Genomic DNA, 20386 nt, shown 5'->3' with positions numbered 1-20386 from the left:
AGGATCTAGACACCGAGGACAAGAGGAACACCTGAACTCACCAGCTGCAGCAGTCGATTGTAGAACGATTGCGGTGGCCCCTGTGTAAGTAAAAGGGGTTCTCGATTTGCGATACATGAGAGGGGGAAGAGACACGGCAAGGTCCAGAACGGAATCGGGGAGGTTGGACTTTACCCCAGTAGAGTTGGGGTCGGGTGGAGACGCAGCTAGGCGCTGGAGCAACGCGCTGGCTGCTTACTGGCGCCTAATATCATCTCTTCGTCTTTGCATGAGTGATAGTGCAGTACATGAAAATGTAGCTATTTAGTGGCCTTTTCGCCCAGAAGAAAGGTCATGGGTTAACATCATATAGCCGTACCCTGTGGCTTACACCACAACCATCCATACATTCTGGCCGAAATTTAACCTCGGACCAACTTCGCATGACGGCAATTTGGCAAGCATCCAAAAGGTACCTCATCCCTTCTACAAGCTTACCAAACCATGGCGTGCCGAGGGACGTTGCTAGAATGTGCTCGCTTGCAGTCTCGCCCGCTAGATGGGCCAATTATCCTCATCGTCTGCTGGTCGTCATCAGTTCCAGCCGCACAACGCAGCATGCCTCGATGTTCGTGAAATTCGTAAGTCTCGGGTCAAAAGCTGCTGGCCTGTCCATACTACAATGTGAGGAGTCTGGGTAGGATGCAGACTCAACAGTACTGCTTGAATAACCAACTCTTTCTATCACGACTGCCTGCCTAGGGATATTCGCCCATGTGCTTGTTAATCATGATGAAGAGCAAATTCCTATTCCTCTCTTCTCCCTCTGAAAACAACCCCCCTTTTCAGATTGTCCATATCCTGGACCATGAGCTTGGAATGGCACTCTGGTTGTCCTACATTTCTTGTAATGATGAACTGGATTCCTGCCAGCTGCCTCATTCAATTTGAGCCATCCTGCCATCATACGCTCTACGCCCCTCTCTGTGTTGACAAATTCTCTCACTCTGTGTTGAATTTAGATGGGCCAGGCCTGTTGTCTGCTTGAAGTCAGCAGATTTATTTGTTCATTGAAAAGAAGCGAGCTGGCTGGTAATGACTTGAAATTTCGGTTGACAGATAGAACTTCTGAAGGGGAGAGTGCCTTTTTCTGTGGGCTCAGCCAGCACCAGAGGCTGTTGTTGCTCTCCGAACCTGGCAAATCCGACATCATGCCGTGCTTGTTGCCAAAGCCACTTGCTTGTATGAGGGCGCCCTTTCTAGTAACACAGTCAGAAGGTTCCCATATCCCCCAAAACGAAATGTCTGTTACTGCAAAGTATGGTGAACACTAAACATGTGGACACAAATTGGGCCAGAACTTGGCCTGGGAAAGTCCGTTCAGCTTCAATCATTGTGTAAAGATATTACATATTACAGCTAGGGATCTTGAAACAGTGATAATCTAGCGGGATGCTATTTTGCTTTCAAGATTATGGGAGTAATAGACAACAATAACCTTTTGGTTCCTTAACTTTGATTTAGTTGCAGGGAAGGAAAACACAAGTCATTCATGTGATGCTTCGCTCTGCACACGAATCTGGTCACAGATCTGGGCAGCTGTAGCAACGAGTTTGCTGGTTGATCAGTGAAGCTCTCTCCTTCACTTAGTAGCTACTGTCTTTCTATTAGCCAACTCACTGAATTTTCATCGATTATTTATTCATTCATTGCTAGCTTTTATCCTGCCAAACAAAAAGTGGCACATTACCAAAATCCAGCCCACAACAACAAAATACAGCAGCTTTCACCCTACCAAGCACCATGACCACTGGTCAATTCAGCAGTCGACCTCACTCATCCTATAACATCTCACATGGAACTCAAGATCCCTTGCAGTTCGTCAACAACAGCCAGGAAGCCCACCACAACAGGCCTCCACTCCCAACCTGACCAAGACATCAAATACTCACCCTTTCTTTCATCTGTTGACTACAGCAATGACCCCCTTCCCAATGCGTCTATTTCATCGTTTTGCTCGCCTCCGCCGCAGCCCTTCACCTGAACCTCCATCTCAGCAGACCCTAGTTGATGATATGGCTCAAGACTACAACAAGACAGACCAGGAAGTCTCTCAGGGACAGCCTCAGGTGCCTTCAGCTCCTCCCCCTGGCCCTGCCCGCCAGGACTTCCATCCCCCACCAGGCTTTGATCTCAACAGCCTGCCTGCTACAACATCTGGCAATGAGATTGATGATAAAGAGGACTCTTACCCTCCGCCAACTGGCATGATCGGCAACCGCCCTATTCCAGCAGAAGGAATCTGGCCTGACCAAAGTATTGATCGACCGCAATTCGTCCCTAGAATCCTCTCGTCAATGCATGAAAAGTGCTTCTCCCTCTCGTCCACGCGCGTGGTAAGTATACGAGACTCAGCCGCGATCTTTTCCGTCCACATGTAAATACGAATCACTTTGCTGACAAGGCGTGGACAGTACGACGACACGTTGCGTTGCGACAAGTGTGGATGCCGCTCTAAACTCGGCTGGATGTACCGTTGCAGTCATGAGATCGAGGCACGCCTCTTCGAGTCCATCAAAGATGGCAATCAGGTGTGTGATTTGTTCACAAACCAATGGACTCGCCCCCCCACCTCCCCCTCTTTACTTATTTAATTACCCATGCTCCTCTTCCTCTCTCTCCACGCGCACTCGCGCTGACAGACGATCCAGGAGCACTTCGACGAGATTGGCGAGATCTTTTCGCAGCAGCTGAACCCTCCCGTCCGCGGTGCTACCGCCCATCAGGATAAGCTCAGCCCTCTCAACGAGATGACCCCCTCTCTGAAAGCCTCCTACACGTCCGACCAGTTGGACACGATCCTGCGCCAGCACGAGAAGGCCGTCGACACCGCCCTCAGCGACCGCTACGGCAGACGAATCCCTCCTGCCGAGCTGTACCCCCACGTTGTGGACGAGCTGGACGAGTGCAAGACCATCCTGTGCCCTACCTGCGGCTGTGGTGGTCTGGGAGAGCACCTAAGTTACCTGAGCATCGACGGCGTGCTGAAGGGTGATATCCCTCCGACCGCCGCCGTGGGCTTCGGCTTCCGCGCCATGGGTGGTCGTCCTGTGGCCAACGCCGGTATTGTCAAGAACCTCGGCCTCCGTGATCCCAAGGCGGGTCTGCTGCCCGATCAGAACAAGGACAAGAAGGGTAAGGCTGTCGCCGGCAGCGTCGAGGGTGCCACGGAGACCTCTAGTGTCGCTGGTACCGCAGTGTCTCTGCTGACCAATGACTCCAAGGCCGCCTCCGTCGAATCCGTCGGGCCCAAGACCCCCTCTGACGCGTCTGCCCGGACCCACGATAGCAACGAGAACTTCATCCGCTTCTACGCTGACGCCGAGGAAGAGGAGGACGAGGACAGTACCATGGGCAACAACGCTCAGCGTGACGAGATCTAGAGCACCGAGGCCCACTGGCATTTCGGTTGTGTCTCTTGCAATGTGAGATGGGGTGTGTTGGACGAAAGTATCTGGGCCCATGGCGGTTTGCAGGAATAACATGCGGGAAACGCCCGGCTCATAATTTTTCTTCATTATCCCTGCCCAGTGCATAACGGAAAACTACGTCTTACCATAGGGGCGCTTTCTTAGGTTAGACCGCAAAGGTAAGGAGTTCAGCAAAGTATTCAAGGTTGATTTCTTTCTCAAACTGCGAAAAGGTAAAAATGATTTCCATGCTGGTTTAAAGTTGTCCCAGGGCGAAATTGGATGGTCTGGCTAAGGAGGAGAGGCGCCAGGCTCGCGTCTCACCAGATCGTATGATAGACCGCCCAGTCACCTCCCATGGTATAGCAGGTCGACTGTCCGTCGCGAGAGAAGCTTCTCGTGACGACACAGAGGCCCTCGGTCTCGATTCCATCATATCCCTCTCCATGTTCCCACGTCATCCCTACAAAGTAGCCCGGAGTAAACATGAGCCCCATCCTCACGAGGTCGGCGCGGATCATCAGGACCGTACCGCCGACCGCGTCCAGCCTCACCAAGTCGTCGTCCGACGTCCCATCGATGGCTGCGTCCACCATCTTGACTCCTGCCGCGGGACTCGGCTCCCAGCTCGCCTTGTCCACCCAAAGCTTCTGCTGCTGTACATCGTTGGGAGCATTGCGCCCTCCCCTCCAGGCGTTGAGGTCATAGGTGCCCACCGCCGACAGCTTGTGGGCAATGATCTCGTACCGACCGCCCTGCTTCCCTCTCATCTCCTCTTTTAGGCTCTTCTGCTCTGCATTATCGTCAGGGCCCGGCCCATCGGGAATGCTGAACTCGGGATGCTCTTCCAGCCATGCGTTGGCCAGCCTCTGCTCACCCACGGCGCAACGCGCCGTGAGGACACCGACATCCCGGTCCGGTGCGAGCGTGGTCTTCTGCATCATGGCCTCGACCATGTTCTTTGAGGAGAACTTGTATACGTCTGCGTCGAGCCAGAGCAGATGAGTTTCGTGGTGTAAAGCGACGTTCTGCAGGTAGTTGCGCAGCTTGGCTAGGTGAGCCCTACGCTCGTGCTGGGGAATTCCGTGACGATTGTCCCGTGATGTGTCTGTCTTGGACGTTTCGGGGTCAGTCTGGCGAGTGTCTGCCGTGTGGAGCACGACGGTCACCCTTGCAAAGTCGTAACCGAAGTATTTCGAATTTGGATCATCACGAGTCTCTGCAGACTTTGGATGCCCGCCGTCAGAAGTGTCTGGTGGGGTGAGAAGTTTAATGTAGCTCTCGAATTCGTCTTCTGACGATGTCAATATCGCAATTGATACTTGGGTCTCGCTGAGCGTAGTCGCCGTGATGAACTCGAGATGGTTGCGGAACGAACGCGGCTCCTCGGTTGGATTTCTTCCAAAGGAGTTGCTGTCACGAGTAATACTGAGGAACAGCACTGCTTGTTCTGAGGCCGAGGCGTTCGTCGGGCGGACCAGGGTGTAGTGACTGATCTTGCCGTCCAGGCTGCTCCAGGACTCGGTGCTGTATGATCTTGTCGTCTCTTTGGGACGAACAATTGTGGGTGGACTCTCATGCACAGCTTCCTGCTGCGCCATCGTCTCATTCCTTCTGGCGCATGCGTTTAGCAATGCTTCCTCCGGCTGTGTAAAATGATTGAGTTTGCAGAACAGAGCATGAAGACTGAGAAGCAAGCAAACGCCCAGGAGAAGAGCTCGCGTATTGCGAGGTTTCGCCATCGAAGACATGCTGCACAATCACACACTCGCCCACGAAAAGAAAGGAAAAGAACTTGAAAAAACTTTGATCAAAACCAGAGGTTGTGAGAACACTCAAATATTTGACTGGGGGAAGGGAGAACTTTGGTAAACAGAAGACCTGTACTTTTGGCCATCAGAATCTGACTTGCTGAGAAGCTTCCCCTCGCTGGAGGTGCCATTGCGCGGTGCGCAAGCACATTGCCGACCCATCCATTAGGACTTTGAGGCTAATACTGTCTGAGAGAGGGGGACATCCTGCTACCAGCGTCCAGCGTTGTTCGCCACGTCTAGCCCCATCACCGGGCTCGTTCAGCGTAAGTGGTGGCTCTGTGACGGAAGCGGTGCGACGGAAGCGGCTCGTGGCTTGAGGCGCGCGCAGGCTTCCGCGACGCGTTCCTTCCTACATGTTCGCGGATTGCGATAAAAAGGAGGGGGGGGGTTCATATTTCTGTGCATGAGTCGCATCAACCGATCGATTTTGGTCCTGGACACATTGATAGATTCATTGCAAAGCGTCCAGGATCTCGCGCTGTGCTGTACGGGATAATAAAGAGGACAGACAGGGCGTGAAGCTCTCTCAAGACATGTGCGACTGCTCCAAGCCTGTTTCGTCGGCAACCCTAACCCTGGATTGGACGCAGCCAGCCCACAACATACTTAGGTACTTAGTATTCTGGCCAATTATATTATCATCTATTTCCAACTATATATTTTCTATAATAAATCATATTCCATAGAATTGAATAAGCTGTGAAACATGTCATTCTCTGTTTCCATGAAGTTGTTTTAGCATTTTCAATTTGTGAAAAGGAAGCTGCCCCATCAGTCAGCCCCGATTATGTTTGCGCATATATACTCTTGGGGATTTGAGCCAATGGCCTCAGAATGATGGCTAGAGAATCTATCACATTATACAGTATTATTATGATCCTAGCGCATCATGATCTAACAGAGAAATACTGGTGATATAAAGTACAGGTGTCTGGCATCTGGCTCTCTCTTGGCCAGTCTGCCTGCTTCGTGTGCAGCACAGGAAAGGGCGCTTCTCTATGGCCGAGCAATGACATGATATCCATTGACACGACTGCACAACGTTTCTTCTTTCATTGCTTGGTCTTCACCAGGACTTGCTGACCTTCTTTAGCTGTAAGGCTCATATGTTTATTCACATCACCGCTGGCTTATTAACTTGAGCTGTCTCTTCTCTTGTTCACCCAGGCTACGCCTGTATTCTAATCCCTGCCGATCATGCATCTTTACTCATCCGAAACGGGTTCGCGAAGTACAAGAGCTGAAGTATGCGGAAGTCGGTAAATCAATAACCTGTGCGCGCCTAGCAGACTCCAATTGACCTGCCGCAGCTTTCTAGATAGCTTCAGCCGCCGAGTCTATCTGGTAGGCCGGCTTTTTCTTCATTCTTACCTCTCGGTAACGCAGCCTGAATATATAGCATGGTATTACATGCTGCTACTGTAATGCGTATTAAAACGGCTGCGTTGTTGTAATGACAGCACTTACTATGAGCGGGGCTCCGGCGAGCAGGGGGAGTTACATGGAATATGAGGCGCGCCTATACATACCGAGTAATAATATCCAACAGAAGCCCTTGCCAGCTAAGCGTTTGTGGGGGCTGTGGGTATAGTATCACAACAATACATGGGTCCGGTTTCGAGTCGCCCCATAGCGGAGGCGGTGACGTGTCAGTAGGTTATTTGCCCTGGTAGAGAATGCATTCTTTGGTGTAGCATAGAAGAGCTCCCACACTGCCGTTCAGCAGATCTCTCACATGCGCTGCAGGTGCTCTGAAAAATTGTTTACAGCGTCGTCTTTCCGAACACCAACACCTGCAGATTCGTATCTAGCCCCAGATCTCCACCCTAATTGAGTGTTCTCGTCACCTGCCGAGGCAATCATACAACATGGCAAGAGGCGGGCGGACAGCAGAGGAGGACGAAACCTGGAGGCCGTCGGCCGAAGATGCCGCTATTCAGGCCGCTGACGAGATGCTGGAAGACGAGTTATTGGATGAAGCGCCTGTCGAGAGGAAAGCCGCTTCAAAGGCAGCTTCATCGTCAAAGGCATCTCCCGTCGCCCATCACAAGAAAATGAGCCGGAGGCCGAAGCACCAGGACGATGAGACCTGGAAGCCGACGGACGAGGACCTTGAGGCCGAAGAGCTGGAGGTCCAGGAGATGGTGAACGACCAGCTGCCACTTAGCGAGGATGAGAAGCCAAAAACCCCCTCAAAGAAGACATCAAAATCTACAGGTCGCAAGAAGACTACGCCCCGAGCCCGGCACCACGAAGATGATGACATCTGGAGGCCAGATGGTGAAGAACCAGAGGATGAGGGTCTAGAGGACGAGGAACTTGAGACCGAGGACAGCGCAGATGACGAGCCCACGACTGGACAACACACTCCCAAGAAAGCCAGAAAGCGACCTGCTGCAAGTTCCGCCGGGAGTCCGGTGGAGCACAAGAAGAAGCCTGGACCCCGGCCCAAGCATCGCCTTACACCGGCCACCAACAAGAAGCCGCCCACCTTCCTCGTGCAAGGTGACAACCCTAATGCCCCCTTCACCTTCGCAGCATATCGGGGAGAAGGCATGTGCATGTTGGCTATGAATTGGAAAAATGACACTCCTCCTGACGACTTCGTTGGGTTCGTGATCGAGTTCAAAGAACCTCAATCACAAAAGTGGTGGCCAATTCCCAACTATGTCACCTTTCCAGGCGAGGCTGCACGGTCAGGGCCTGATGCTTATTCGAGTCGCCTGTCACCGATCCAGAGATTCCGCTGGGTGCACTTCCCGTACAGCGTCGACGCCCCAGGACACTTCCGCTATCGCGTTACTCCTGTCTTCATGAAGGGCCAAGGCGACGACCACGAACTCACTTATGGAGAGTTGCAGGAGGTCAGTATTGAGCTCATGGCCGACACGTACCCGGGCCAGATGAATGTTGCCTTCACGCGAGGTTTCGTTTCCTCCAAGGCTTTCGTCAAGAAATTCGGTGTCGATGGCGGTGTTGGGAGTATCCTTCCCGAGAAAGCCGATGAAGGCCTCGAGTTCAAGCCCAAAGACCCAGAGGTCGAAGAAAAGGCCTTGGCCTGGATGGGCTTTGAAGCTCGTGAGGTGGTACTCTCCACGCTCGACGCGGCCATCGAGGATACTACAGCCCAGGTGCGCGTGCTGGCATACGACTTCAACAATCCCGAGGTAGTCCGACGACTCCAAAGGCTGGGCAAACGTCTCAAGGTCATTATCGACGACTCGAACTCGCATGATAAAGCTGAAGACGCGGAGTCCAAGGCGGCGGAGATGCTGCGGAAGACTGCGGGCAAGGATAACGTTCAACGCCAGCACATGGGGAACCTACAGCACAACAAACTCATCGCTGTGGATGGGGACAAGACCAAGATCGCTATTGGTGGATCCACCAATTTCTCGTGGCGTGGCTTTTACGTCCAGAACAACAACCTCGTTGCCCTCCAAGGTGCTCGCCCGGTGGAGGTGTTCAACAAGGCCTTTGATAACTACTGGGCGCACCCCAACGACACCGACGGTTTCTACAAGACCGAGTCTGCACAGTGGGCCGACCTTGGCTTCAGAGATGTCGACGCTCAGGTGACATTTTCCCCTCACAGCTCCAGTGCGGCGACACTCGATGAAATCGCCTCCGACATCAAGGCCACCGAGTCCAGCCTCTTTTACTCCCTGGCATTCCTCTACGAGACACCCGGCGTGATCCGCGACGCCATCGAGAAGAAGACGTCGCAGAAGGGCGTCCTGGTCTATGGTCTATCCGACAAATCCGTCGGCGGGCTCGACGTCCGCACCCACGACGGCAACCCGCCCATAGCCTACCCCGACGACTTTGACAACGAGTCTGCGGGCGGGTCGGGCGCGAGGATGCACCACAAGTTTGTAGTCATAGATTTCAACAAGCCGACCGCGCGCGTGTACACAGGCTCCCACAACTTCAGCGTGGCGGCTGACACAAAGAATGCCGAAAACCTGTTCCTAATTAGGGACCAGCGCGTGGCCACGGCGTACATGATCGAGGCCGTGTCCATGTTTGACCACTATGAGGTCCGGGATCATATCTCGAAGAAAAAGAAGGCGGAGGCCAAGGGCGAGGCGCATACTATCCACTTGAAACTGCCTCCGGGGAAAAGCAAGGGAGAAAAGCCGTGGTGGGATCAATATTGGACTGTAAAGCAGAAGATACATGACCGTCAGATGTTTGGAGTTTGATCCATCTTGGAAGTCTCTAGTTTGACACATTAGGCTTCCAATCAATATAGTGGACCAAGATGGTGTCGAGGTAGAATCTTGAATGTTGATTAATGTGCAATACCGATCCTATGCAACATCGCCTTTGGCTCTTCTTCGTAACACAACGTCGTAAGTGTGAAGTTGGTTGTAAGACACACTCTAAGATTTCCACAACTCCATTTTACAGTAGCCGCCTTGAATCCCCCCCCCCCCCCCAAGACCCGTCAAAATTCATCCCCCCCCCTCCCACTCCCATGGCTAAAACAGCAGACTTGTGAGAAAAGTCGCTTTAGCAATAGCCAGCAGCGGTGGGCTATAGAATTGCTTCAAGTCAGCATATTTAGAAGTTGGCCGTGAGAAGAAGATAACTTACGCAAGCCGCAATAGCACAGGCGGCGCCCGTCTGGCTGCAGTACTCGCAGTCGGTGCACTGTTATGGTGATTGTTAGCTATTGCAGTCCCGCCATACATATTGGGAACAGGAAATAAATGTAGAAGAGTCCGACTGGCTTACAGCAACGGCTTCGACGGACACGGCGGCGGCCAGGACAGCACAGACGAAGTTGAAGACATTCATTTTGGCAAATGAGTTAGCCGGGCTTGTTTGAACAGCTTGAGGAGGGTTGATAATGGCAAGGGATGCGAATGTTGCTCAATGTTTTGATGGTTGAAGACTAAGAATATTTGATAGTTGTGGGAGAGAGGATGCTTTATATATGAATAATCTCTCGTCCACTTTTGGCAGGTATTTGAAGAAGACCCGTTTAAGTCTGTCTTGAATAGATTATCTTTTACCGCAATTCGGCTGTCCATGGCATGTCGAGCTGAATCATGTAGAGCTGAATTAGGTATCGTACGCAGTGGATCTCCGGTTCTGCAGCTGGGGCTTTCTCACAGCATCAGATTCGTGGAAATTTGCCGTTTCGGCGAGGATTCTACGGAATTTCCCAGGAGCATGTAAAGCAGTGGACAATAGTATTTGAGGATATGTATATTTGATGTGAGAACTGAAAACTTGACTCGAACTTGTGTGAGAAGCGGTGAACGACCATCATCTCCTTATGGCTGCATACTACCCTATAATTGGTAAACGAAACTTTATCACTGCACTCGGGTTCTGTGCATCCATGTATATTCGGCACTTTGATAACATCAAACTGTACTACTTTGAAGGATTTCCAATTCGAGTCAGCTCTCGTATATCAAGCAAGCAAGATAAAGCCATAGAGAAGAAAGGAGAAAAGAAGAAGAAGCAGAGATCACGAAACGCTCAGAACTTTCTGTTATCTCTCAGACTTATATCCGTCGAAATCAACTTTCCTCCCACCCATGTATGTATCAGTAAAAGCAAGCAGCAACCCTCTGAGTCAGGTGTATTCCCTAACAATGAAAGTTGTCTATGAAGCGTGCGTATGATAACCCATCCCATATATAAGTCATAGGACAAGCCACAAGCAATACTAATCCAAGAGTCACAATTCAGCTCTGGGTAAATACATGGTTGTAGTAGCCAGTGTCATTCAGGGCATGGAAGCCCGTTACTTGGAGGGCATCGTAACCTTCGATTTTTCGCGTAGACAGCAATACCACCACAACACACCCATCCTCACTCTTTTACTTCTGAGCTCTCTAGGTTGGTCTCAGACCGGTATTTCATCCGATTTTTGGACCTTCTTGGCCTTCTCTTGCTGTAGTTCCGTGATGTAGGCATGCCTGGGTTGCAATGGCCTTGCTTATTGCTCCGGTCTCAATCTTCCTCGTGCAACGGCACCCAAATCCTGGCCCAGCAGCAAGCTGAATCTAAAAAATACAAAGCGAAAAAGAATAGCAAGTTAATTAGGAAAAGTTCAAAGGAAACTACAAATGAAAAAAACTTGCTTCACAAAGCTTTGCGAATGTGAACAGCACATAGAGCCGCAGAGCGCTTTTTGAAGACACACTTTGCGGCCCGCGAGAATAAAGTAGTAGCCACGCGACCCCGAGGGGCGAGACAATTGCTGTAGCATATTGTAATGTCTCTTCTTTTAAACAGTAGATTTGCTTCGAGAGGGTTTGAACGTTTTAGGTACTTCTGAGGAAATGATCGTACTTGAGAGGTTCCCCATGCTGGACTCAATTGCATGAATTAGCTGCTCGTATAGAAGTTGCACCTCGAGAAGTCCTTGGCAAAGAATTGCAGAATCTTTTTTGGTGGTTATTGACTTGTCAAATTTTGTTTTCATTCTTTAAGAACATACTTGGGTCAGGAGTTCAAGGCTGAGCGTATTGAGTATGTGGCAGAGGCCATAGGGGCCTCGAGTGAATGAGGCCTGGCTGGCCACCCTGACTCACTGGCCTGGGCCATTCAATAGAAAGGCAGTGAGTCGCTGGGTACGCTAGCCCAGTTGGGACTAGTGCCAATTGCCTTTCTATATAGAAGGCAATTGGCAAGCGTGCCTTGAGATAGATTAATTGAAGAACCATCTTCCCTTATACCATTTGTAGTACACCTTAGAGTGCCTTCTACAGAGTACTAAGTATCTGCCCCCGAGTCTTCCTTACTTACTCAAGTAAGTACAGCTTAAGTAGCTCTGTGGAAGTAGACATGTCGATTTCGCAGATCTCATTTGAACTCCTGTATAGACTCTGAGTTATGTATAACAATTCCTGCGTGTAATGTCCCCCACTTATGTTGTCATCGGCGTTTGGATCTGGCTGTGTGGCTGTGCGGAACCTGGCTGACGCCATCACCAACCGCGGGAGCAATATTGCTGATGCTTGATTACCCGTTGAGTTCCAATTACTGCGGTCTATAAATACCGCCGGTGCATCTCTAATGACCGCACCACTATGTGGACTGAAAGACGCCGTCTCCATTTCCTGTATTTAAGAGGGCGAAGACTCATCATCGAGGAGTGACTCTGATATATCATCCTCAATCCTCAATCCCCTGCTGTGCACAAGTATCCAACCCAGCCTGAACACGTCTTCTAACTAATCTATTGTTCCTCCTAGGGTATTTGACTCCCAGGTACGCCAATTACACCATCGCCATGCCTGTTTTTATCCCCGAGAGAGATATTCCAAGGCTATCAGGCAAGATTATCCTCATCACGGGAGGTATAAAGCTATCCTGAGAACACTAATCCAGTACACAAAGTACTGACTGCTGGGCCAAGAGCTGACTAGTTCTCAGGTACCTCAGGCATAGGCCGCGAGACAGTGCTTGCCCTAGCCCGCCATGACCCCTCCCACATCTACTTCACCGGCCGCAACGCCACGGCAGCCACAGCCATCATCTCTCAAGCGCGAGACCTCAACACCACCTCGCCGCCCCAGCTCACCTTCATCCCTCTCGACCTCGCCTCCTCGCGGGAGCATATCCGCGCTGCTCTCGTGAGCTACTTCCACTCCTCCCGTCTCGACATCCTCATCGCCAACGCCGGCATCATGGGGACGCCGCCGGGCCTTACAGAGGAGGGCTGGGAGCTGCAGTGGGGCACGAACTACATGGGCCATACTATCATGCTGCACCTCCTGCGGCCCCTCCTACTGCGCACGGCGTCTGCAGACGGTGCGGATGTGAGATTCGTGTGTGTCTCCAGCCTTGGGCACAAATCCGCGCCGGCGGGCGGTGTGCAGTTTGACAACCTCAAGAGCCCTGACGCTGTCAAGGGTGAGTTCGCGAGGTATGGCCAGAGCAAGCTTGCCCAGATCTTGCTGTGTAGGGCTATGGCGAGGCACCATCCAGAGATTGTGTCGTTGTCTGTCCACCCTGGCTTGGTGAAGACGGGTCTGCTGGGCAGCACGAAGCAGTCGGCGCTGAAGCTGCTGTTCCAGGCCACGCCGTTCATGCAAAAGAGCGCCAAGGAGGGGGCTTACAACACATTGTGGGCGGCGACGAGCGACAGAGACGGTCTGGTCAACGGGGCATATCTTGAGCCTGTGGGGAGGATGAAGGGGGCCTCGAAGATATCAGAGAGTGATGAGTTGGCCGAGAGGCTGTGGCAGTGGACGGAGAACGAGCTCGAACGCCTGGAACTACTTTAGCTTCAGGTTGGGAACTGTTTGCCCTCTCCCTATCTGTGGAGGTATCATCTGCATGTATAATAGGAACACAGCATTTCATACAGACTGTGATGTTCTCTTGTGTTGTGTACCATGTATTGTAGTGAAATAATATCAAGGTCGCAATGTGTTCCAAGGTCATTTGGCGAAATCACCTAAATAAGGAGAGGTATAGCGGATCAGTGGGGTCAAGTAGGCTAACTTAGAAATGTCCAGGGGGGGGGGGGTGTCAGCAGCAATGTTACACATATAAGTTGATTGGCTGGTTCCAGGACCTCCTGGCTGACCTTGTGATGCTAGAGTGGGACCAGTGGCGGGGTGCATAGCGGGTGTACAGCTACTCTGACGCACTACAGATTATACTAACCATAATAGCACTGACAGCGTAGTATCCACCGCCCATGGTTGGACGCAGGCGATAGCCACACTTGACCTCCAACCTTCTCGCCGTTTCATCCTCCTCTCTCAGACCTCCACAACATCTTGTGGTTTCGACTGTGTTCTCGACGAACTGACAGAGAGACAAAGAGAGAGAGAGAGAGAGAGAGAGCGGACCAGAATAATCCATCTGGGGGGCAATGGTGAGTCTCACGCAAACGAAGATGACCAAGAAACCCGAGGAGCACTAGCAGATGGACGAAATAACTGACCTTGTGCCCATCCTTCTTTATCTTCATAGCCATCCGATCGGACCCCCTTACTGGCCGCCTCACGGCGGTCGGTCGACTCTGCCAGGTCCGACGAACGAGCCGAAGCAGAAGATAATGCGATCCGCGGCGCCTCTCCCAACCGCGAAGGATGGTCCTCCCGCTTGCGCGAGATCATCCTCTTCATCTGGGCGCTGCTGGCAACCGCCGTCATCATCGTCCTCGCCGCCATGCTGCAGCATAACCAGACGACGGGCCCCTTGGACAAGCCAGTGGGCAAGCGAAACCTCATCTTCATGGTGTCGGACGGCATGGGGCCCGCCACGCTGTCCCTGACGAGATCCTATCGGCAGCTGGTGGACGGCCTGGAACACGATGACACATTGACGCTGGACAAGCACTTCTGGGGCACGAGCCGCACGCGGTCGAGCAATAGACTGGTCACAGATTCTGCGGCCGGCGCCACAGCCTTTTCGTGTGGAGAAAAGACCTACAACGGTGCCATCTCCGTGCTGCCAGACTTCTCGCCCTGCGGTTCGGTGATGGAGGCTGCCAAGGAGGCCGGGTACAAGACTGGACTGGTCGTTACGACCGATATCACGGACGCGACCCCGGCGTGCTTCGCGAGCCACGTCAACCTGAGGGAACAAGAAAACGAAATCGCGCTCCAGGAGATTGGCGAGGGCCCCCTTGGCCGTGTAGTGGACATTATGCTCGGTGGTGGACGCTGCCATTTTCTTCCCAACACGACTGAGGGAAGCTGTCGCGCGGATGACGTCAACGTGGCCCATATTGCACAAGAGAAGCATGGGTGGACATATCTGGATAGCCGTGCTGGGTTTGATGACCTGCATGCCGGCGAGAATGTATCCTTGCCCTTGATGGGTCTATTTGCTGGCAATGACGTGCCCTTTGAGATCGACCGCCGCAACATGGCTGACGTGTATCCGAGCCTGAGCGAGATGGCAACAACGGCACTACGCGCTCTGGAGCTGGCGACCAAGGACAGCGATTATGGCTTCTTTCTCATGATCGAGGGAAGCCGTATTGATCATGCAGGACATTTTAACGACCCCGCTGCGCAGGTCCGCGAGGTCTTGGAGTATGACAAGACGTTCAAGGCCGTCGTTGACTTTATCGAAGAGAGCAAGACGGAGAGTCTTCTTGTGGCCACCAGTGATCACGAGACTGGCGGTCTTTCTACAGCATGGCGTAAGCACCACTGGTCGGGGACGTCATCCCCGTTTTGAGTGAGACCCTAAGCATCTAACAAGTCGCAGAATCGCAAAGTGCCGAACTGCCAGTTTACAACTGGTATCCATCAGTGCTGGCCAAGACCAACGCATCTAACGCATACCTCACGCACAAGTTACATGAGTACCTCCGGTCAATCAAGTCCGACCCCGCCGCGCAAGGCGAGCTCGAAGACTGGATTAACACCAACCTCGTGATCCCTGGCCTGGGGATCACCAACGCGCGAGACTTTGAGCTCAAGAAGCTGGCATCTGACCCGGCGCACGCCATTAACACCTTCTCCAAGATGATCAGCCAGCGCGCCAGAATCGGCTGGAGCACGCGCGGCCACTCGGCTATTGATGTGAACATCTACTCCTCAGGAGGGCCTTATGCTGAAGACCTCCATGGAAATGTTGAGAATACGGAGATTGGCAAGTTCCTGAGGAAGTATCTGAGTGTGTCCACCGATACGATTACGCAGGAGCTGAAAGAGAAGATGGATTGGGGCCCGTCGCTTGCTGGCGTCTCGCCTGACGACGCGATGGCGCAGATGGGCATTGAGATGGAAGAGGGTCCTGTGTATTGGTTGGACTGAATAATAGGTGGCAGGACACCTTGGCATGTCAGACAGTTTGTCTGGAAAGGCATGACGACTTGGTAATTTTTTTTTTGTTGGAAACAAATGGAAGATGAACAAGCATGGGACGGGTGCGGGGCGCAACCTCTAAGCATTGAATCACCGGTACATCCAGCTGGGAGGAGTCTATCTGTTTCCTACCTCCTACACGTGGACGTTTTCAGCTCATTTTCCTGCCCCATCCTGACAGTTTTCAGGAAAGGGTAAATTGATCAGATACCCCCCTACTTGGTTCGCCGAAGTCACTCACGGGTTTGGACTGTCAAATTTCGTGTGACGGTCCCGTCCCATCTGTACCTGCATAGTGAGGCTCAAGACGGGATCCATAATGTGGGACAGAGACAAAGAAAGCTCTGGGGGTTGCTTGCGTGACCTTTGTGTTTTGTTTCATTTCTGCGTGCTTGGAAGGTTGCAGCCCTGTTGGTGACCTTGCCAGGTTTATTCTATCGTCCAGACCATCTCATCAAGCTTCAGATGTGAGGATTGGTCCTTGAGCCAGCACTTGTCTCTTCATGCCTGGTCTCTTTTCAAGTTTGTCTGATTCAAGTTTGCTATCTGCATTTTTCCTTGCCATCCATCACGTTGCCCTGTCGCTTGCCCCGTCCACCCTCCTTCATTACATCCTTCCAAGGCCGTGGCGTTTGTGTCCTCAATCAGCGGCTGCTTGCATACTCTACACGGGCTCACCCCTTCCCGTCTTTCCGCTAGGAGTCTCAGATTTTCCTTCTTCTTCTTCTCTTCTTCCCCCCCGTGAAATCTTCTGATAATGTATACTTCATATCCCCAAAACAGCGACTTCTAACATCCAAGACAACACAGAACGCGGGCATCCTGCCCGTTTCCCCTCCTCAATGTATTCACGTGATCACACGATTTCCCAACGGAAATACGTTCCATCACACGGCTCCAGACCTTGTGAGTGAAGACTGTGTAGACAGAGGGAGAAAGGTGGGGAAGATGATAAACACCGAGATGCGATGACTCGTCTTGTCTATGGGGAACATCCTGAGCCTGTTTGAGGGTGCAAGTGATGATGCTGCTCGACATGTGGTGATTTAAAACAATCCACTCGCTCTCGCAAAACAGGAGGACAGCAGCTGCTCTTCCTAACCCACCACCACCACCACCACCACCACCATCGCTACTACTAAAAGCAAGAAGAAGAAAGACACTATGTGCATATACATCCAAGAGATACCCCTCTGCGGGCACCCAACCCGATCTCTCCTCTTCTACACCAGCTGCTCCGCCGTCCACTCCCAGCTGATGCGCATCACCGAGCCCGAAGCCTGGGAGCCCGCCAACCTCGCCGGTGTCCCCTTCGACCTGCCCGGCGACTGCGACCCGCGGCCCGGGAATATCTGGACCTTGTACTCAGATGACTACTGCGGGTGGGAGTGCCGAAATAATGCGTATCTCCCGCGGGACATGGGGCCAGTGGTGGTTGCGGCAGCGGCAGTGGAAGGCCTCGGGGGTGTTGGGCAGCATGATGTCGGGTTTGGGGTGGGATTCCTGCCGGCTTATGTCCCTGGCGATGAGGATCAGGAGGAGGAGGGCCGGTTTGGGCCTCGACAGCGCGGATTGCAGCGTCCTGGTGGGCCCAAGGCGCCCATGGTACTCGGCATGCCGGATGCGCGGTATGGTCCTGGGAGCGAGAGGCCGGGAATCAGCTGGCGAGGCGTCTGAGTTGTTGGTTGTCGATCAGAGATTGGTCCGGCCACAAGAATGAAAGCTCGATTTGGTAATTGGTATACAGTATAAGCGTATGTACATCTAATGGGCTAGTTCATGACTTAACAACCTTCAAGTCATCTATCCACCTTTTGATTTATTTTTGCAACAAGCGTACGGCTACGCTCAGGGGCACATGACTCCATCTCTGCAGATAGACTCATCCGACATTTTGAACCGAGCAATACTTTCCCACCCGACCCCTCTGATACCAGTTCAGGGACTTGGAACGTTCCTTTTAGAGCCCCTAATCCCAACCTTTTGAATCTAATCGGCATCTGATCCTATCGCTGATTGAGATATATTGGCATGTGCTGCTCAAAGCGGACTCGAGTTTCACAAGCAGTCTTCACATGGGTTTGTATACATACCCAGCATATCAGCCATGGCATGCTCCTTAATCAGAAAGGTCTGACATCTCGTCTTCTGAGGGATCCCGCCAGTACGAAAACTCCAAGCTTCCACCTGGAATACTGTTGGCCAGGGCGAATAGTGTTTCCAGTTCAGTAGGGGTGATCTTGGCGTCGGTGTACTGATTCATGATGTAGAGGCGGAAACTACTTCGGCCCCCGGTTGCCGCGACAGATCTGAGGAACATCACTATGCCCTCGTAGGTAAATACAGAGAGACCGTTGATGTTGATGGTTGTCAAGGAAGTCATGCCCATCAACGGAGTCCAGATCGCATCGCTCAGCACTATCAACAGTTAACTCGTCATACAATCCGTACATGTGACAGGGTGCGTAGTGAAAGAGACAGGTCGTTCTGGTCCCTCTTGTTGAAGCAAGGATACTCCGGTCATCCAAGACAGCTGGAAGATAAGGAAAAGCGTTGCTCTATACGTACATTCGCCATCGAAGCTGAGTGACTCCAGTTCAGGAAGTGACTCCTGGAACAGCCCCAAGTCTTCCGGTGTCAGTTGCATATGATCGTTTTGCATGATGTTTAGGTCGTTCAGCTTTTTGCAAGAGCAGATCGAGTCTATGAACGTGTCATGCCTGAGCCCAGCTTGATCATTCACTTCAATATTTGAACGGAACATGAAACTCTCGAGGTCGGTCTGATTGCCCAGGGCGACATAAAAAGTCTCGTCGTCGTCAACAAGCTTAGTTTCAAGGTCCCGGAGCCGCAGGGTCGGCGACTTTAGAACTTCTGAAAGGAGTTTGCTTGCGCCGCCGAGGTTGTGAATCTCGAGCTTCCGTAGGTGTTTCGACTCCTGGAGCCACGCCGAAACCACGACGAGAGGATCTTTGCCGTCTGCCGCCCAGGTGCTTGGTGGCGAGGGCGTGCTAGATTCTATCGAGAGCGACTCGAGGTACTGACAATTGCTCAGGAGATCAAGAAAAGGCAGGGCGGTGTTCTGCAGGCTTTTGAGGGCCAAGACCCGCAGAGATTCCGAGTGCTGCATGAGGCCATCGAGGGTGTCGTGGCCAATCTGATTTGAGCTGAGGACTGAGAAACTCTGGAGGGAGTTGGGCTTTAACGTGCGGAAGAAAGCAGACATGTTTTCATCCACCGTCTGCCCTTGGATGTGGAAACACGTCAGCTCCCGGAAGGCAGGACAATGGTCGCGTATGGAGATTGCAACCTCTTCTGTGAGAACAGAGCCGTCTCGGATCGAGAGCGTGGTGAGGGTTGCCAGACGCGATGTCCAGACGGATAGCAAGGAAGTTGGCAGGTTTGCACCCTCGAGATTGGTAAGCTGCACGATCTTGTTTTCCTCATCCGCCGCCTCTTTGGCAAATTTCGTGACCGTGTCGCCAACTTTCTCAATGATCTTCTGCCACTCGAGAATGGATTTGCCGAACCTAGTCCTTTTGGAGCCACTGAGGATCTCAAACTCTTGCATGGGGCCTTCGAAGAATCTGGGCCTCAGGCTGGCATTCGATGCGACATCACCGAGCAGTTGTTCGAGATCACTCAGTCCGAGTGACTTGAGCCATAGACAGTACGGGTACTGCGTCACGCCAATGCTGGACAGGATGATGGACCGCCACATGCCGGCCCACATGTGTTTTCCTTGAAATGTTGTTCCAACATCATCCGTGCCCGCAGAATCGTGGATGCTAGGGTAATCTGTCAGCTTGTGAACCTGACGGATCTGGCGAGTTCGCATACCTGTAAAGCAGCGGCAGCGCGTGATTTGCCCAGCTCGAGCAGACGAGGGCGGCCCTGAAGAGACTCCGGGCGTCCTGCCGCTTCTGGAGCTCTTGGCAGACGAGCCACCAGATCTCCTGTGGTATTTCATGACCCATGCTTCAGCGTAGCACGTGTGCCGTCTGGTGAGCACAACGTTTCTTTTTTTCTTCTTTTCTTTCGCGAACGCTAGACAGTTCCGTGTGGTAATAGTCGCGTTGGTACTGCTTCGAGCAACGCGTCTAGTGGTGCTGTAACGCGCCGTTTTATTGGCGAGCATCAAAAAGGTGTCCCAATAGTGATTTTCGACAATACCTGATATGACGGATGTCAAATACGATGAATAGAAACTGCGGTCGATGCTTCGTGTAACTGAGAAGAAACCAAATGCTGATGGAATACTCGCTGCACTAAGTGGCAGAGTAGAGAGTATTAGTACTATGTCAGATTGGGCAGTTGATGT

At 52.2% G+C, this 20386-nt stretch overlaps 7 protein-coding genes across 7 annotated transcripts; 5 read left to right on the top strand and 2 right to left on the bottom strand.

The window, feature by feature from the left end:
- Window positions 1-1958: 1958 nt before the first annotated feature.
- Window positions 1959-3422, top strand: M406DRAFT_66691 (uncharacterized protein; the record flags this gene model as incomplete). The annotated part of the gene is made up of 3 exons (XM_040925013.1): window positions 1959-2375; window positions 2454-2570; window positions 2682-3422. The coding sequence occupies 3 exons, from the start codon at window positions 1959-1961 to the stop codon at window positions 3420-3422; spliced, it is 1275 nt and encodes a 424-aa protein (XP_040781233.1).
- A 216-nt stretch (window positions 3423-3638) lies between these two features.
- On the bottom strand, window positions 3639-4546 carry M406DRAFT_354351 (uncharacterized protein). Its single transcript, XM_040922897.1, has one exon. The coding sequence runs from the start codon at window positions 4403-4405 to the stop codon at window positions 3770-3772; it is 636 nt and encodes a 211-aa protein (XP_040781232.1). The 5' UTR covers window positions 4406-4546; the 3' UTR covers window positions 3639-3769.
- A 2585-nt stretch (window positions 4547-7131) lies between these two features.
- M406DRAFT_349122 (uncharacterized protein) lies at window positions 7132-9570 on the top strand (the record flags this gene model as incomplete). The annotated part of the gene is made up of 1 exon (XM_040922444.1): window positions 7132-9570. One exon carries the CDS (start codon window positions 7132-7134, stop codon window positions 9466-9468), a length of 2337 nt encoding a protein of 778 aa, XP_040781231.1. The 3' UTR covers window positions 9469-9570.
- Window positions 9571-12521: 2951 nt separating this feature from the next.
- Window positions 12522-13518, top strand: M406DRAFT_248231 (NAD(P)-binding protein; the record flags this gene model as incomplete). The annotated part of the gene is made up of 2 exons (XM_040916514.1): window positions 12522-12588; window positions 12665-13518. 2 exons carry the CDS (start codon window positions 12522-12524, stop codon window positions 13516-13518), a joined length of 921 nt encoding a protein of 306 aa, XP_040781230.1.
- A 514-nt stretch (window positions 13519-14032) lies between these two features.
- Window positions 14033-16022, top strand: M406DRAFT_284864 (alkaline phosphatase-like protein). Its single transcript, XM_040918591.1, has 3 exons — window positions 14033-14117; window positions 14216-15395; window positions 15464-16022. The coding sequence occupies exons 1-3, from the start codon at window positions 14115-14117 to the stop codon at window positions 16012-16014; spliced, it is 1734 nt and encodes a 577-aa protein (XP_040781229.1). The 5' UTR covers window positions 14033-14114; the 3' UTR covers window positions 16015-16022.
- A 1207-nt stretch (window positions 16023-17229) lies between these two features.
- M406DRAFT_325718 (uncharacterized protein) lies at window positions 17230-17742 on the top strand (the record flags this gene model as incomplete). Its single annotated transcript, XM_040920018.1, has 1 exon — window positions 17230-17742. The coding sequence occupies one exon, from the start codon at window positions 17230-17232 to the stop codon at window positions 17740-17742; it is 513 nt and encodes a 170-aa protein (XP_040781228.1).
- Window positions 17743-18394: 652 nt separating this feature from the next.
- On the bottom strand, window positions 18395-20039 carry M406DRAFT_229521 (uncharacterized protein; the record flags this gene model as incomplete). The annotated part of the gene is made up of 3 exons (XM_040915809.1): window positions 18395-18483; window positions 18634-19853; window positions 19906-20039. Coding segments are annotated over 3 exons (1443 nt in total), but the record flags the coding sequence as incomplete, so codon positions are not given.
- Between the last annotated feature and the right edge of the window lie 347 nt (window positions 20040-20386).

This window comes from Cryphonectria parasitica (genome assembly GCF_011745365.1).
Source record: "Cryphonectria parasitica EP155 unplaced genomic scaffold M406scaffold_1, whole genome shotgun sequence".
Lineage (NCBI taxonomy): Eukaryota > Fungi > Ascomycota > Sordariomycetes > Diaporthales > Cryphonectriaceae > Cryphonectria > Cryphonectria parasitica.
Note: the sequence above shows the minus strand (reverse complement) of the source record. Positions and strands in the feature narration are given on the sequence as shown.